General features: G+C 42.9%; 1 protein-coding gene across 2 annotated transcripts in view; it reads right to left on the reverse strand.

Annotated features, from left to right (window-relative positions):
* Positions 1-301: 301 nt before the first annotated feature.
* The window catches only part of cpeb2 (cytoplasmic polyadenylation element binding protein 2), a 20,687-nt gene continuing 4,247 nt past the window's right edge, over positions 302-16,741 (reverse strand). The window contains exons 3-11 of one of the 2 annotated variants that reach the window (XM_080832675.1): positions 12,386-12,476; positions 9,407-9,457; positions 7,820-7,843; positions 6,648-6,821; positions 6,450-6,539; positions 6,053-6,171; positions 5,719-5,833; positions 5,421-5,602; positions 302-4,476 (exon numbers count right to left, since the gene is read on the reverse strand). In XM_080832675.1, coding sequence (XP_080688801.1) covers positions 4,249-4,476; positions 5,421-5,602; positions 5,719-5,833; positions 6,053-6,171; positions 6,450-6,539; positions 6,648-6,821; positions 7,820-7,843; positions 9,407-9,457; positions 12,386-12,476 — 1,074 coding nt within the window. In that variant the 3' untranslated portion in view covers positions 302-4,248. The remainder of the gene's footprint in view (positions 4,477-5,420; positions 5,603-5,718; positions 5,834-6,052; positions 6,172-6,449; positions 6,540-6,647; positions 6,822-7,819; positions 7,844-9,406; positions 9,458-12,385; positions 12,477-16,741) is intronic. The other variant, XM_080832676.1, reaches the window with a different exon arrangement.

Consider the following 16,741-nt stretch of genomic DNA (forward strand, 5'->3'; position numbering starts at 1 on the left):
CCTCAGATAACGGGATCATCGTTTGGGCTAAAATGCTCACAAAATATCAGAGGAAGATATCATGGTCCTGGCGTGCTCACTTGCAGCTCTTGGACAAGACTTGCTTCAATTAAGTTAGTACTAAAACCAAAATATCAATTTTTATTCTGAGGTAAAGACCTTTTTAAACTCCTACATCCCTTTCCTCGACTTTAAATATTGTAACAGATGTACAGTTTGAAAGAGTCTCAACTAGTGAACTGAAGACTGAAGTCAGGACCTGAACTCGCCAGAAATAAACCAAGTCGGAACGCATACTGTGTCCGAACAGAATGGGTCTTTATTCAGGAAATGAAAGATTGTAATCAACACCCCATTTAAATACAAAACAAACCAAAATAAAAATCCACGATATTCATTTGCATATCAAAGAACCATTCAGTAATAATTACAATCCGAACACTTCATAAACCACTTGTGTGAATCTATACACAAACTCCGATTTAGAAACTAGTAACTTTGACAATATTACAAAGATTTTAGCTTTAAAAATAATTCAACTTAAAATAATATTTTTGCAATTAGCATCATAAAATTATATATTTATATATATATTCCACATAAAAATACAAAATAATATTAATGACACATAATATGAAAAATTATTCCAAGTATTTTGCTACTTGTCTATTTAAATGAAATACAAAAAGAATAAACCAAAATGAAAAGAAATAGAAATATGCATGAAAAAGTCTCTCCTTTTGTTAGCAAAACACTATCCAAAATAACTACAATCATTTACATCAGTACAAAGATATCTGGATTTAAAAATAGTTGCAATGAAAAAAAGGGGTTTTATTTTCTGACAGTAAAAAATGACACTGTGAATCAGAAATTTGCAAAATATGCAATGAAAAAAATAAATCTGCATTAAAAAGGTATACACTGTTATTCTTACTTTTTTTTATACAAACATTAGAAACAGTATTGCACGTCACAACACAGATTCGAGGTTAGTCAGCCTTTCAAAATGTGTTATATTCAAGTTTCGGAGCATCAATGAGGAGAGACCACGAGTCTCGATGCAACAGGGGCAAAATCTCAAGTGTCTTCCATGAACATAATAGAACCCTCAATGTGTACTTCCTTCAAACAAAACACGTGATGTATTCATATATTAAGTATATTAATATATTACTAGTGTTTATATATTAATATATCAATATATACATAATTGCATGGGAGTTTCTTGAAACGGCCTTTGTTTCTTTTTTGTCTCAAACAGAATCCTGCTTCTGGACAGAACTATAAATATTAGGGGGAAATAAAATGTGTAAAATAAGCCTATCGAAATACAAAAATACAATCCAAATCAAATAGTTATTCATCTACAAAAATAGTGAAATAAATATGATTTTTACAAAAACAAAAATAACGACACACGTATACACATACACACAAACGTACAAAGCAACAGTGTTCAACACAGAAGACCAGACACGGTACTCACAACACAAAGAGGCCAGTGTCAGGGGAAAGTGGTGTGGTTGGGTGCCAACACTTTTGCTAGTGTCACTCTTTCAACCATTTAGACCCAGTTCTAACATAGCTGTGTTGTAGTGTCAACAGTCACAAGGACACTAACACTTAAGGAAATGTGAAAGGTTCCTTCATATATATATGTGTGTGTGTGTGTGTGTATATCTTTGAGGCAAAGCTCAGCAAATCTCGTATGCATGATTCGTCCTCCATTTTGATTTGACCAGGCATAGTAAGCAGTGCCTTCAAAGAAAGCACCACCCCAAATCCCCTGACATCCTTTTTAGGACACACATTTCCATTACTGCTCTGCATTCACATAGAAAACCTAAGCCAACTTGCAAAAAAATATTAAATAACTTATTATGAAAAAATAAGGAATATTAAAATCATCTGGTTAAAAAATAGGTAGGTGTCCAAGGGACGTGAAATCATTTATAAAATGATGACATACAGGTAAAGAAAACGGACAGCTTTTCATTTTTCAAAACTTCAGGGTTAGCCAGCTTGTTGATAACCATAGGAAGATCAACGAAGGACTGTATTCAGAGAGTAGGAAATTCGGAACATGTAGTGCACTATATTATCAAAAGTGATTAGAGAGATAAAGGGGGCAGATGCAAAATGTGTAGTATATTGACAAATAAATACTCAATTTTTTTTTTTTTTTAAGACACAACTCAATAAATAAACCATACAATCTCATCTTGAAGTAGTAACAGTAGAGTCACTTAAAAAGCTTCAATCACAAACACCGAAAGGACAGCAACACTTGGGCGTGGTGCTCACAGACAAACACAGAAAAGCACACAGCACAGAAAAAAAAGTCAGTTCGACACATACACCAATATACAGTACAGTACCAGACAGCCAGCTGCAGAACTGGCCTCCTCGGCTATTGGTTAGATTGTCCCTAAGAGTTAATCAAGTGTAATAACCGCACAGGATCAATGGGAGGGGGACCGATCATGACGGCACAAATTTAGCTATTCTTTACTCTTTTTCATGAACCTACCAGACGCTCAAGGGGGAGTAAAGGGACATAAATGATTGGGATTTGTTTTTGTCTCTCAAGTGATCATTCTTCCCCACGGACACTATTAAGTGATACCACTATTTGATTTGAGAAACCGAGAAGCTATTCCAGCTATAGCTCCTTACCTAAACTTGCATACATGTTGCATCAGCAGATGTGTTTTGTATCCTTTATTGGCTAGCTAATGTGTTTGTGTAAAATGCCTACCTATTTTACACTGGATAATTGTTTAAAATCTGGCTATAGTTTAAAATTAGCCTTTTGTCAGCTATGGTCTATGCTACATCGAGAAACACTGGTTGAGTGTATGAGTATAGGGAGGTAACAGTACGTAGGGTAAAGGCAAAAGTTTCCTCTTTATCTACATTGTAACTTAACAAAAAACCTCAATCCACACTAACTATAGCCACACGTTACACGGACGCCACATACACTAACCACAAACGCCACTCAGATTTTTTTCTTCTTTTTTTGTTGAAATCCTCACAGATCACCAAATACAAAAAGATGGGCAGACATAATAATCTAAAATTAATGTTTCTGGTGGAATAATCATGTAAACGAATCATCACATCAATGCATGCATGTTTTTTTTTTTTGTAAGAACTTCTCAACTTAACTCACTTTTGATACCAAGATCTTTGATAGTTTCTTTTGTTCATGCTACATGGTGTTGAGCTTATTTTTCCTTTAATATGAGTTTAGTAACTTGTTTTCTTTCTCTATATGTTACCAGTAACCACTGCCCTTCATGCACATGGCCTATAGACACAAACATGCACTGATGATTTCACATTCTAGTCTTCAGGGGCAACATCGGCTGCCATGTCTGAGTGACCTTGTAGACTGCATTTTAATTTTTAACGATTCCTTTCTTGTAGATGGCATTTAATATATATAACTATACATCTATTCATATATTATATATAGCAGCAAAGCTTCTTACATAGCTTGTGTGATTAACAATGGTAGATAGAGTTAACTACAAACCAGATTCGTTATTTTGAGGTATTGTCTTTTTTGCAGGTCTAAATTGAGAGCAACATAGCCCTATCTTCTTTTTTAGAATTATTCTTTTGTAAGTATAAGGCGCACGTCGAAACATAAGGAGATAGGTCTTTGTCGTTTTGTTAGTTTGCTTTTTCCTCTCCTACACTTTCATGCTTCCTATCATTTTTGCTACCTTTGGTTAATGACCTGGGGCAGGCGTCAGAGATTAAATAATCAAGGTTTTTCCAGAAACAAGTGCGCACTTCACCCACCAGCTAGGGGAGGAGGGGGGGTAACTAGCAGCAAACAGACAGACGGGCTGCCCCCTCCCATGCGAAAACATTCTCTGATCTACTTTAAATCTCACATAGAAAAATAATTTGAAAAAACTACAAAAAAATCAATTTCTCTTCTGTTAATCTCCTTTTTTGTTTAAAAAAAACCATGAAAGTACCACAAAAAAGTCATCAAAGCCTGAGATGGCGGGTGGTTTGGTGAAAAACTGAGGCTTGTAGTGTTTTGGCTGCTACAAAAGATACATATTTATATTTTTATAGAGATATAGATTTATATAGATTTATATTTGCTTAAACTGTATACTGTTACATATTCTATACTGCTAGCTTGGGGGGGTGAGGGGGCAGAACAATGCACTTCTTCCTGCCTCATGCTATGTCGTCGTCTCTCCACTCTCTCCACGGCCTTCAGTTCCAGCGAAAGTGGATCTGGCGTGGGCGATCGGCCCCCTCTTTGACCAGGGGCTTGTGGAACTCACGGCCGGCACGCGAGTGGATGTTGGCCCAGCAGAACTCACAGTAGTACTGCAGGCAGGTGACGTTAGCGCAGAAGAAGGGCGCAAACTTGCCCCCGCAGCGCGCCCCCTGGCACTCATCACACAGCTGGTCGTCTAGGACGTAGGGCTTCACCTCCACCTGAAGGGGGCAGTCACGCACACACACAGGAGAGCGATCAGGTCAGGCAGCACCACTAGCTGAACAAACATACTGAGATGAAATGTTTGCGAACTTGACAAGAAAACACTTTGATAAGAATGCCAACACAACATACTACAATTGCGACAATATTTCAGAGAGTAGTCATGAACAGTTAAGTCTGATAACAACAATGACTAATATCACTGTTTAAGACCCATACAGATGCATAGGAACAGGCATTGTATTGTCTAGTTAGTTAAAAGCTCAATCTACAACTTAATCTCTCCCTCAGTAATGGTAATAATTAAAGCGATTACTAATTGTCAATGATTTCCAGGCCCAATCCTAGACAGCATGGCTAATTCAATCAGAACTAACAAGCTTGTAACTCACTGCAGGGACTGCTGCCTGATAATCTGCAAATCTTTAATTCACGTTTGTCCCATTTAAACCACACAAAAAAAACACCACACAAGCCTGAGAACTGAACTGAACTGAACTGAACTTTCTTTCCCTATTTCTTTCTTTCCCTTCCTTCCGTCTCTCACCTGCTCTTCTGAGTCTTTCTGGCCAGTGTTCATGCTAGCATTCACAACGGCAGGAGAATTACTCAAAGCTACAATATATAAAAAAAAAATTCTAGACTTACAACAATGATGTAATCCTGAAAGCATAATTGTTACTGTAATTTCTAAGTTTTCTGTGTTTATTTCAGCCTTTTTATTGCAACCCTTGAGGATAAGCAGTGCTTAAAAATGTAAATAAAAGCTTACAAACCTAATATGAAGTCAAGACTAATATTTCATGGTTCACTAAGTTCACTAATATTTCATGGTTCATAGAATCATTATGAAAGGTCAGGTCTGGAAAACAATTATTTCCAATAAAAGCCACATATGGCACCATTAAGTCTCTGCTAGATGGATTGAGAAGCACCATACCCGTTTGTCGATGTCCCCGTGCTGCAGCTGAACGAATCGGGCGCTGATGGCAGCGATGTAGCTCTGCTGATTGGAAAAGGCCACACGGCCCGCCCCCTTGGGGTACTTGAGCTCCGGGTCAGTGTCGATGCCAGCGTAGCAGACGCCGCCATACAAACGATCCATGATCATGGCCAGCTCCACTGCAGAGCAGAAGAAACAGCAGAGAGGGTGAACCAATGAATGACAGCCAGAGAGAGAGGTGAACAAACAAGACCAGTGAGTGTTGAGATTTGACTGAAAGGTGAAGGGTGCTGACCTGCACGAAGGGGGCGAGGGACGCCTCCTACAAAGATAGTCTTACGCGGGTCGAGGGGCTGAGAGCCGTCCATCACAAAGTCACTGTCGCTCAGATTCCACGGACGAATCTGGACCTGAGGGATGGAAAGGCGTTTAGAAAAAATAGATTTGCAAGATTTTTTATAAACAATGCTCAAAATTAAACAATAATCTTCTGAAGCGTCAATTTCAAGTCTGGCTTTGGTTTCACTATAATTGATGATGCAAGTAGGGACATTTGTTGGCTGTTTGACTTGTACAAGAAGCTTTGGCAATGATAAACTGGCTTTGACAAGTTGGCTGCGAAAACTCACTGGCTTGTCCTTGATGGTTGGACTGGACACACACAGGTAGAGCTTGCCATCCTCCTCCAGACAGGCCTCGATCAGAGCCTGAACAGAGCTCTCCTCTTGGAACAGCAGAAAGGCGTAACCTAGACAACACATCATTTTCTTTTATCAGCTGGAAAAAGCACTTATCAGTTCAAGCCTGTAACCAAGGCAACAATTATGCAGAAAGATTTTCTACTGAAAAAACAGATACCCTTTGTTCTGTGCAAAACATTATGATTGCTGATGCTTGGAACCAGTTTAGCATATTGATAGGAAATATGGAAAAATGTACTCCATATTCAAGTCTCAATGTCAAAGTCAGTGCTGTTTCTAATGGAGCTCACAGGGGCTGAAATGGTCTGCTGGCCATTAATGTTACCTTTAGGGGGGAAGTAGGATTTGCTCTCGGCCTTGTGAGGCCAATCTACCACCAGATGGCCGAAACGGCGGAAGCTTGTGGTGATCTCATCTGTGAGGAGAAGAAGTAAAAAGTGAGTGAGAAATACCTTCCGATATCCATCATTTCCAACATAACTGAGTGTTAAGGGCACATTAGTTCTCCTATCACTCTACTGACCTTCATCAATGTCTGGAGGGAGGCCTCCCACAAACACCTTACGGGAGAAGCGCTCAATGCGCTCCCCATTCTGGTGAGGGTAGCAGTTAGGGGAGCCAAGAACTCCAGGGATGCCCTGGTTGCCATGGCCGTCATCGAGGAGGCCGTCATCGATCGGAAACAAGGAAGAGCGTCCTGTTGGGAGAGGATTCGTCAGACTGGATTGTTGGGAAATGTTGGGATACAGCCTCAAGGAGTAACGACGAAGTCCAGAACCAGAGACTAGATGCCAATAGGCAAAACCAGCAGTGAACAAGTCAACAGTGTTCTAAATTGAACACACCCATCGAGCAATCAATGCTGAGTTAACTTCTAGTGAAACTTTGGGGGTGACATCGATCATCGTCACCGTAACCAAAATGGCTTGTAGTCCAGAATCAGTTTGCTTTTGAGTGTGTCCAATCCAACCTGTGTTTCTTATGTAGACATGTGTGAAGACACACTTCTTTCAGTGAGAGTGAAAGCTGATTGGATGGATCTGTGTGGAGCAGTGTGCATTACAGAAAGGGCTTCTCCGAGGAGAAAGGCCAAGCCGGTAGGGCAACGATAGCAGCACGGCCCGCAACTAATTGATCTTAATCCCTCATTAATTCGACCCTGTTCCCTGGGAAACACTGCCACACGTGTAATTAAGGGAACAGCCTTGCTGGATTGACACAAGCCTCTTCTAGGAAGAAAGACCTTGGTGTGGTACACTGAGGTGGAATGAGGTTGAAAGTTATACTTGAATAGAAATACAATAAATGCTGATGGGTAAATGTTCATTCAGAGAGCAATATCTTCCTGTAAAGAATAATACAAATTTGATGAGGGAAACCCAAATACCAACATGTTTTTGGCCTTGGTAATACTGTCACCGAAAGAGATCATGATCAGAATTGCACAATAAAGCGGAATCTTAGTACTTTGTGGGTGTTAGGCACATGAAAGTACGGCGGCAGGTAGTGACTACTAACAAAACTGCTCTTCGCCATAGGGCAGATGCTGGCGTTGGTTACACAAAAGAGTTAAAGACAGAGGCGGCATATGATCGGCCTGTTGTGTCTGCATGTACATGTATGTGTGACACACACATTGTTAGCCATGCAACAGCGCACAGCACATCACATCACATCACAGTGAGCGGAGGTTACCTCGTCGTCTCCCATAGCTCCGTGCTGCATGTAAACAAATTAGAGGAGAGTTTTAGCAGAGAGGAGAGTCGATACGAGACAAAACGTGCAAAGGGCTGCCTTTATGGTTCCTAAGGTTCTTGTTCTCTCAAATATCACAATTTCTCTTTGAACCAAGCAAAAAGTAGATTAATTTGGCCTGCCATCTATTCAGGAAAAGTCTGAAACACTGTGACATTATCAGTAACCTGAGGAGTCTCTGATCCTTGGGGCTAAAGTTGTACACATCCACTCCACACTAATCATGTGACTGTCATCAGGCGTTCCAGATGATCATGTGATCTTCATTACTGCATGACCCATGTGATTGGTAACTTCCAGGCAAGGGGCTATGGCTCTGAATCATGTGACAATGCGTTTGAAAACTCCCTTTCCAGCTGAGCCAGAGACAAACAACCCCAACTTGTTTTCGTGACCCTAAAGCACGACATGACATGACTCGACCCACAGGCTGAACCAGTCAGCGTCTCCTCAGGGAGACTCTGAGTGTTCACCACAGGCTCAGCTAAGCTGGGAGAACATGCACAAATGAGTAATTTTTTTAAGAAGAGAGAAATAAAGAGGGAAGCACATCAACCCACAGCTGTTTCACACTCACACTATCCAAATATATTTAGTGTCCATTCTGATATGAATATGGAGGACGATTGACACCCATCCCCCCTTCAAAATAAACACACGACAACATGCAAGCAGGCAAGCAAACAAACAGAATCACACGTCAAGGAGTGCATGGAAGAGTCACTAACAAAACTGAGTTTTTCTATTGCAGGCTCAAGGACGCTTCGAATGATGGCTGAGGGATCAACACTCAGGCAGTGGCATACAACATTTACAGTAATGACTTGTCAACCAGTTCCTTTGCTTTTCAAACAAACACTTTTCAACTCAATTTTGGACATGGGCCAACAATAAAATATGACATGAGCTCATAATGAGACCTTCATAAGTGATAAGTAAAACTAGAACCAGAACTAAACAAAGCCCAGCGAAACCAACAGCAGGATCATGTCAACTGTCAGCTGTCATGACAACTGTCAACTGTTAGTCTTCTGACTATGGGATAGATACAGGAATGAAAGACTAATGTAAGATCATCTGATTCCCCAAAAAAATCTTAGTTCACTGCCTTGGGCCAGTTGTTCTGAGCATGGCCTTAGATCTACCACCCTACTTCTCAATTACAACGCTAGCTAACATAGTTGGTTCAGCTAATTCCCCTGATTATAGACAGATGATTCTATATTAATTTGTTTTTAATTCATTTTGGACCAGATATCACTTTGATGTAGGTTTACACCCTTTTTACACCCAATTCATGCCAGATTCTGAATCAAACTAACCCCATCTTCTAGTCTGTAGTTAACTCAAGGCTAAGCTCCACAATGAATAAGCTGCTCACACAGATGACATACACAGACACAAACACACGCACACACACAGTGCAATCACATGCAGATTGATGCAGAGAGAACAGGCAGAGATGAAGAGGGGGGAAGCCACGCCTGAATCACTACACACAATGGTGATGAGGATGGACATAATTACCATTGAGCATGAGCAGACCATCTGCCCCGGGGTGAGGGCATCCCACACGGCCTGAACACCAGAGAAACAGACAGACAGACAGACAGACAGAGAGGGTGACAGACAGAGAGCAGGATGAGACATGTACGAGACAGATGGACAACACAAGACGAGACCTCCAGGGGGTGCCACCACGGGCCCAGCAGAGAGATAGATAGAGAAAGAGGGAGAGAGAGAGAGAGAGAGAGCGGTAGCTCTTTGGTCATGTGACTTGTTCCAGGCCCCAAAAAATCAGGGCAAAGAACGGCGACAACGGCTCCTCTGTTCGGTGGTAGACGGCGCACAAAGCCATCTCCTGTGCTGACGGAATACAAAACACGCCGTGCCCCAGCGAGTTCGATGGGCCGGAGCAGACATCGCCGCCTGAGTCACCTGTCTGAGAGCCACTCGTCACACAAGATGCCAGATGTGCTCTCCAACCCACCGCTGACACCATAGCCCTCATCAAAACAAAACAACTCTCGCTAACTTCATGGGCATGTATTCAAAGACATACATATCCTAGCCTTTAAGACATATTCTCTTCTAAATCCACATTTTCATTCAATCACAGGCCTCATTTACTCGAGTAATAAGTCATCTGTACTACTTAGATGTCTAAAACTATATTTAACACTGTGGGTGCCTACTGCAGTTTATGTGAGCATTACAATTGAAGGTCCACTGAATCATTCCTAAAGGTCCATAGGAATTGCAGAAATGACACAGTGCTATTTAACACAATTACTAAATATATCTCCTATTTAAGAGACAAATCACCATCTGTGGGACACGCCACTTGCAGCTGTTTCAGCTGTTTGACCTGTGATTCCACACAGAATGAGGGCAAACAAAAACTCGATTCTTTCACACAATACCTTAAAAGCTATCATGTGTGATTTTTTTGAGGTTCCCAAAACCATATGGCTGTGGGATGCCTCAAAGGCTTTTGTGAGTCCAACTCATTGAACAGCCTGGGAAGATTTTTCTCCACAAGCCTTTGCCTTAAACCAATAAGAAGCTCAGAGAAAGCTCTGTCACAGATTGGGCCTTCAGGACGTCAGTCAAATATGAGGGCATGTGTGCTAGGCTGGGCAAAGAGTAGAGAGAGGAAGTAGAAGTAGAAGTGTGTTTTTCCCTTAGCACTAGCCAGATTAGCAGGTTCCCTTCATGTACACAGCATACCAGAGATTATGTCAATGTTTTTCTGTCATCACCTTCACTGATAACATAGCTTTAGTCAATAGAGACAATATAGCTTTAGACATTCAGAATGATTTATCACCTGCAAGCCTGAAGAATTCCCAGTGAGTTGTTTACCTCACATTTTCCTTGAACTCTAACCACTCTGCATATATCAAATGATATGTCAGGTCAGCAGATTCCAATGGCTTGCTTGTCTATTCCAGTTCCATTATAGTATGTCTGTAGTATGGGCTGGTTCCAAACATTTGCACTTATTGCACACATCAGCTCAATGCTCGTTCAGTGGTCAATTATTTTTGATTATTTTTGAATTTTAAATCCAGATCCTCTGTAACAATGGCACACTGCTCTGTCGACTAATGACAGTCTGTGGTGCTGTTTGTGTGTTTGTTCAAGCTAGGGCTGCATGACTTGTTGTGAGCCTCACCTAGCTATTCTAGCTCTCGCCTCTCACCCTGCCCCCACTCTCCTCTCTGCTGTCACACGCAGTATATGTGAGAGCAGCAAGCTCTAAAATTAGTCTGTCTCTCTCTCTCTCTCTCTCTCTCTCTCTCTCTCTCTCTCTCTCTCTCTCTCTCTCACGTACACATCACACACACATGCATACTCATATACAGTCTTTCTTATTATAGTGGGGATTGCTCTCTCTCTCTCTCTCTCTCTCTCTCGCTCTCTCTCTTTCTCTTTCTCTTTCTATTTGAAAAACTCTGAGGGGAGACAGATTTGGTCAGCGGCTCTTTCTCTCGCTGAGCTGTGAATGCTGCTCTGTGTGTCTGCTCCATCCATCTGCTCCTGCAGGCAAAACAAGAAGCTCCCACCAGTCATGGCTGCAGGGCCACACCCAGAGAAGAGCTCAGCAGAGCAGGATGTATGGATCCCCACTCTCTGCACCGGGGAACACACACACACACACACACACACACACACACACACACGCGCGCCACACGCGCCCGCGCACTGAATATACAAAAAGAACACATATTTCACTTCAACTCTGGTCCAAAGGTGTGAGCAGAACACACACACGTGCACACACACACGCGCGCACACACGCACGCACACACACACACACACACACACACACACACATACACACGCAGAAAGGACACACACACAGACACACACACACACAGACACACAAAGATGGTATTTCACGTCAGTACAAACCTAACAGTAAGATCACACAATGTAAACTAAGCTCACTGAATCTAGCCATAAAGCTATGAACCGTCTTTATATAGCTGATATGAAAAGAAATTAATGCAAACTGAAGCCATACTGTGCTATTGTGAGCCTTGGGCATGCCTGAGAATTTTCTGTTATTTTCAGCACTTTGGAAGCCTGCCTAATGGGATTTTGAGTCCAATGCTAAGCTGCTGCAAACATTATGAAATCCCTGCATTCATTCCCACTAGCATGTTTCAACCGACACGTTTCAACCTTGGGAGACTAGGGGAGAGCTGCTTGTTTGATCTTACAATGACACCAATATGAGAGTAAATGTTACTCTCCCTCAGCCTGTGACTGCACACATTCTGTCCTGTGCTTGGTCTAAATACATGGAGGTAGAGGTGATCATCCCTGAAGAAAACAGGCTGGTGGAAAGGGAAGCCAAGGGTGGAAACTATTTTCCCTTTCTATTAACATCCACACACGTGGAAAAAAACAACCTTTGTTTCTGAGGGCTAGCCTTTGCTAAGAACTCCCTCCCCCAACACAGTGATAGCAGATTTATACGTCTGATATGGAACTTACCCTTCATGGGGTCCTGCTCCGCCCGCATGATGTCAATCAGGGAGCTTTCCAGGGAGTGCATATTTAGACTGTCATACATTCTGGGGCGATCCTAACGGACGGACAGACAGAGAGAGAGACATTAGACTGTATAGCAGGTCAAGCAGGCAATGCAAATGGGCTTCATGAAGTATAATAATGAGGTTCAAAACGTATGCACACAACGTATTTACACACACACACACACACACACACACACACAAACAAACACACACACACACACACACACACACACACACACACATACACATTTACACACACACACACACACACACACACACACACACACACACACACACACACACACACACACATTTACACCCACACCCACACCCACACACAAACACGCACACACACACACACACACACACACACACACACACACACACACACACACACACCACACACCACACACCACACACACACACACACACACACACACACACACACACACACACACACACACACAAGTAGCATGAGCATTACAGGATTACTGTTTGCTGCCAGGGCCTACATGTGCGGATGAAAATTCCTTCTGTGTTTATTCACCTAGGCCACAATAGCGTGCGTTTGTGCGACCCCCACAACAGATCCCCCCCGCTGTGCTGCAGAGGTTCCCCACGGCCCTCCAGGGAAACTGGGCCAGAACCCAGAAGCCGCATTCTTAGGGGAGAACTGGGATGAGGCCGATGTCCTCGCTATTGTTATGTGGCGGGACAGTGGCTAGGGTGGGGGGACTGCATTTCTCCACGGGAAGCGATATTTAGACTAGAGGGACAACCCTGCATTACAGCATAGCAGTAAGACATTCCATAGATGCTCCGGTATGGTTTGGTATGGGGGGAGGGGTGTTTACAGTTCCTTTAACTCCCGTTTTTTTTTCCATGCCATGAAGGTAACATGAAACCCATATAATGCTGTGCTTAATGCTTTCGAACACGCCACAAAGCAAAACAATGTAAATAAAAATGGAACACCACAGGTCGCCCAATCCTCTAATCCCAAACCCTAGCCCAATCCACATCACTGGCCGGCCTCAAGCATCTGATTGCTCTAAAACAAAGTTACAAAAAAAAAAAGTAAGCACGTGTCAGTCATTGTGAATTTCATCTCCAAACTGGGTGTGAATGGCTGCTCTCAAAGGCCTGAAACAGCAGCAGAAGGCCTGGGAAAAAAATCTCTGGGATAATACCAGATTACTTTCAACCCAGGCAGGGTCCTCCTCTCCAAGCCTGTTATTAGCCAAGACCAGCTTTAGGCCAATCCAAGGGACAAAAACACCAATTAAACGAAACAAAGACAGCAACACATATGTTTATGTCACAACACCAAATAAGAATTTAAAAAACCCATCTGGAAGCCATGATAGCAGAGATTTACATCTGACATTCTTCCTATTTTAACCTTTAATTATAACCCGGAAAGACTTATCTCAGTTGTTGTCATTTCTCATGTACGCTGTGAGAACTCTAAATAAAGAAGGGACCCCCTAAACTGTGTTCAGAGCCTACATCTGTGGTCATTCATCAGCCATGCCACTGATGAACCTTGTTGGAATGAAAAACAGCACACACAGATGTCACCATTGGACACTGACATTTTCTCTCTCTTTATCTCTGTTTCTCCCTCTCTGTCTCTCTCTGTTTCTCCCTCTCTCTTTTTTTGAAAAACTCTGAGGTCCAGGTCCTGCGTCATGCACCGGAGAGCCGAGGAGCTCAATCTGTCAGTGCCATGTGCCCCGTCCAGTGAGCCTGTCTGCTTTAGCCAAGCGCTGCTGTTTAAAGAAGAGCTTAGCCATCCGTGCTGTCACTCCCAGGGCCAGAGGCAGGGGGGAAGGTGACGGTTCGGCCCGCGTGTGCCCGGCCTCACGCTATGAGGGCTTAACCCGCTGCACCGCTTCCAAGGTGTCAGGAGCTAAAGATAGAACCAGCGCCCGCCCGGGAGGCCAAAAATAAAGCCGGTCCCGAAATGTGAACCTGGAGCTGGGAGCATGAGCGAGTCGGTCGCGTGTTTGGTCAATATGGCGTCTCAAACAGCCCTAGTCAGCCAAACATGCTGCTCTAGACTTGTACACCACTCACTTTCTCCCTTTTTCGTCTCCTTGTTTTTGTCACTGACAACAGCCAGTGACGGAGTGGAGCTGGAACGTGGGCAGAGGCAACGTGGCGTTCCGACGGAACAGAAAGGAAGGAAGGAAGGAAGCAAGGAAGGACAGGAAAGGAGAGGAGAGGAGACATGCGTGGAATGCGAGGAATTCCGAGTGGGACACTGTTTATGGAAATGAACAATAATGCAGAGCTGCGCCAGCTTCCTTAGAAAGGGAGAAGGAATGACAGAGAGGGAGAGGGAGAGGGAGAGAGACAGAATGAGAGAGAGAGAGAGAGAGAGAGAGAGAGAGAGAGAGAGAAGGAGAGAGTGACGAGGGCCAGCCACTGAAAACATCACGTCAGGGAAAACCAGCATGTTTGTCCAGCTCCAGCTCTGCAGTGGTATGCTGGGTTTCACCAGGCAGTACCCTTTAAAGGGACTAGTCAGGACACCGTGCCCCTATGTGGATACAACTTACATCTTCAATGGAAGCCACAGTTCATTTAGGCACAAAGGTCTCCACAGATGTATGTGCCAAACTTCCAAAACATTGGCAACAGTTTCAAGCCTCATGTGATGGTGTCGAAACCAAAATATAAGTGTCTCAATAGACTGACTCCTTGGTAGCAACACCAGTGAGGTGAAAACAGAAGACTTGCTCATGTTCCATTGAGATGCAAATACCCCCCCATTCTGTCAGTGTGTTACTGGGCTTGGCTGAGACATTCTAAAAGGTGTTTTTGCTTGTCCCTGCTATGTCTTTACCTCTTTTGTGATGTCTGATATGTTGGTGCCTTCCTTTTTGTTTTGTTGTTTTGCACCGAAACCCATATGTTGAAACCAGGCTCAAAGTCCTTCACCCCTCACCCCTCTCGCTCTCTCTCAATCCCTTTCAATTCCTCTCTTGCTCCCTGGCTCCAGCTCCAGCTCCAGCTCCAGCTTATAATTCAGGAAATTATTCTGTAATCCTTTGAGTCCAGCATTTTTCCACTTAGAGTGAAAGGCTGTCCAACCTCCTTCCATCAAACACGTACATGCACACACCACATCAGTGAACATCCCCAGCCATATGGCCTTTCTGTTTACATTCAATGTCTCTCTCAAGAAAGTATGACAAGCACGACAGCCACTGCAGCCACTGTGTCTTTAAAACAAAATTGAAGACTACTGCTAACACATTCACCTGTTTTGAATAGCAGTGTGAATTAAGGCTTTATTTGTTCAGCTCTGTCTCTGTGGACATTTTGTAACTGTTGTTGTCTTGATTGGGACCTGGCCTGATCAAACTAAAGAGTGATGAATCACCTGCCCCCTCCCCCAGTGTGACTGAATTCCAAGGGTGTTGTGAGAAGATGGTCTGTTTCATTCACTGAGAAGATCCAATGGTTATTTGTAATCGGAAAAGATGCCTTTCTCACCAAACTCCTAACCACACACATATATAACCAAATGTGAAGGGTATTGGATCCATATGAAGGATTTTTGGCTAAAACTGTAAGGCATACAGTTCCCAGATGACTGAGATCCCACCCAGAGACATCAGGAGGCACTAAGGGAAAGTGAGACATTTTTGGCACTGAGCACATAAGCAGGCTCCTGAATACTGCACACAGTCCTCATACACCACTTTTTGTACCAACGCTAACTAGATGCTAGTTCTGGGCAGCTGATAGAGCTGTTTTGGGGTTGGTTCAACATGAGACCCTTCTAAGAGCCAGTTTGCTTTTCCACGGACTAGAGAGACACCAAAAAGCCACGTCATTATGTCACTGTATACGTCTATATGTGACTCCACTTTCCCAGAAACACTGCAACCAAGCACAACAACATCAATGGCTGACTTCTCTGTTTCAACTTAACACTGTTGGTCAGCTAACACTACCTAAGCAAGCATAGCTACTCACATCAAATGAACATCAAACATAACATTAATGTAACAACGTAATATTGATGTGAGAAATGTGTAGCTATGCTTTCTTGGGTGATCTTAGCTGACCAAAACTAACCAAGAAATTAGTAGCTTGCTAAACAGCTTTGTTTATTTTTTGTTTGTTGTTTTAAAGGGTGGTCACAAAGTTTTAGTTGGTCTTGTTAGTCACTATAATCCCGTCCCCAGCCCCTAATGTAATCGGTTCTTGGTTCTAACCAGCAAAGAGTTGGTGCCACTCTGAGACCAGTTTGCCTGGCCAAGAGTCGATTCTTTGGCTGTCGAAACTCTAAGAACTGGTC

This window comes from Sprattus sprattus (genome assembly GCF_963457725.1).
Source record: "Sprattus sprattus genome assembly, chromosome: 2".
Classification (NCBI taxonomy): domain Eukaryota; kingdom Metazoa; phylum Chordata; class Actinopteri; order Clupeiformes; family Clupeidae; genus Sprattus; species Sprattus sprattus.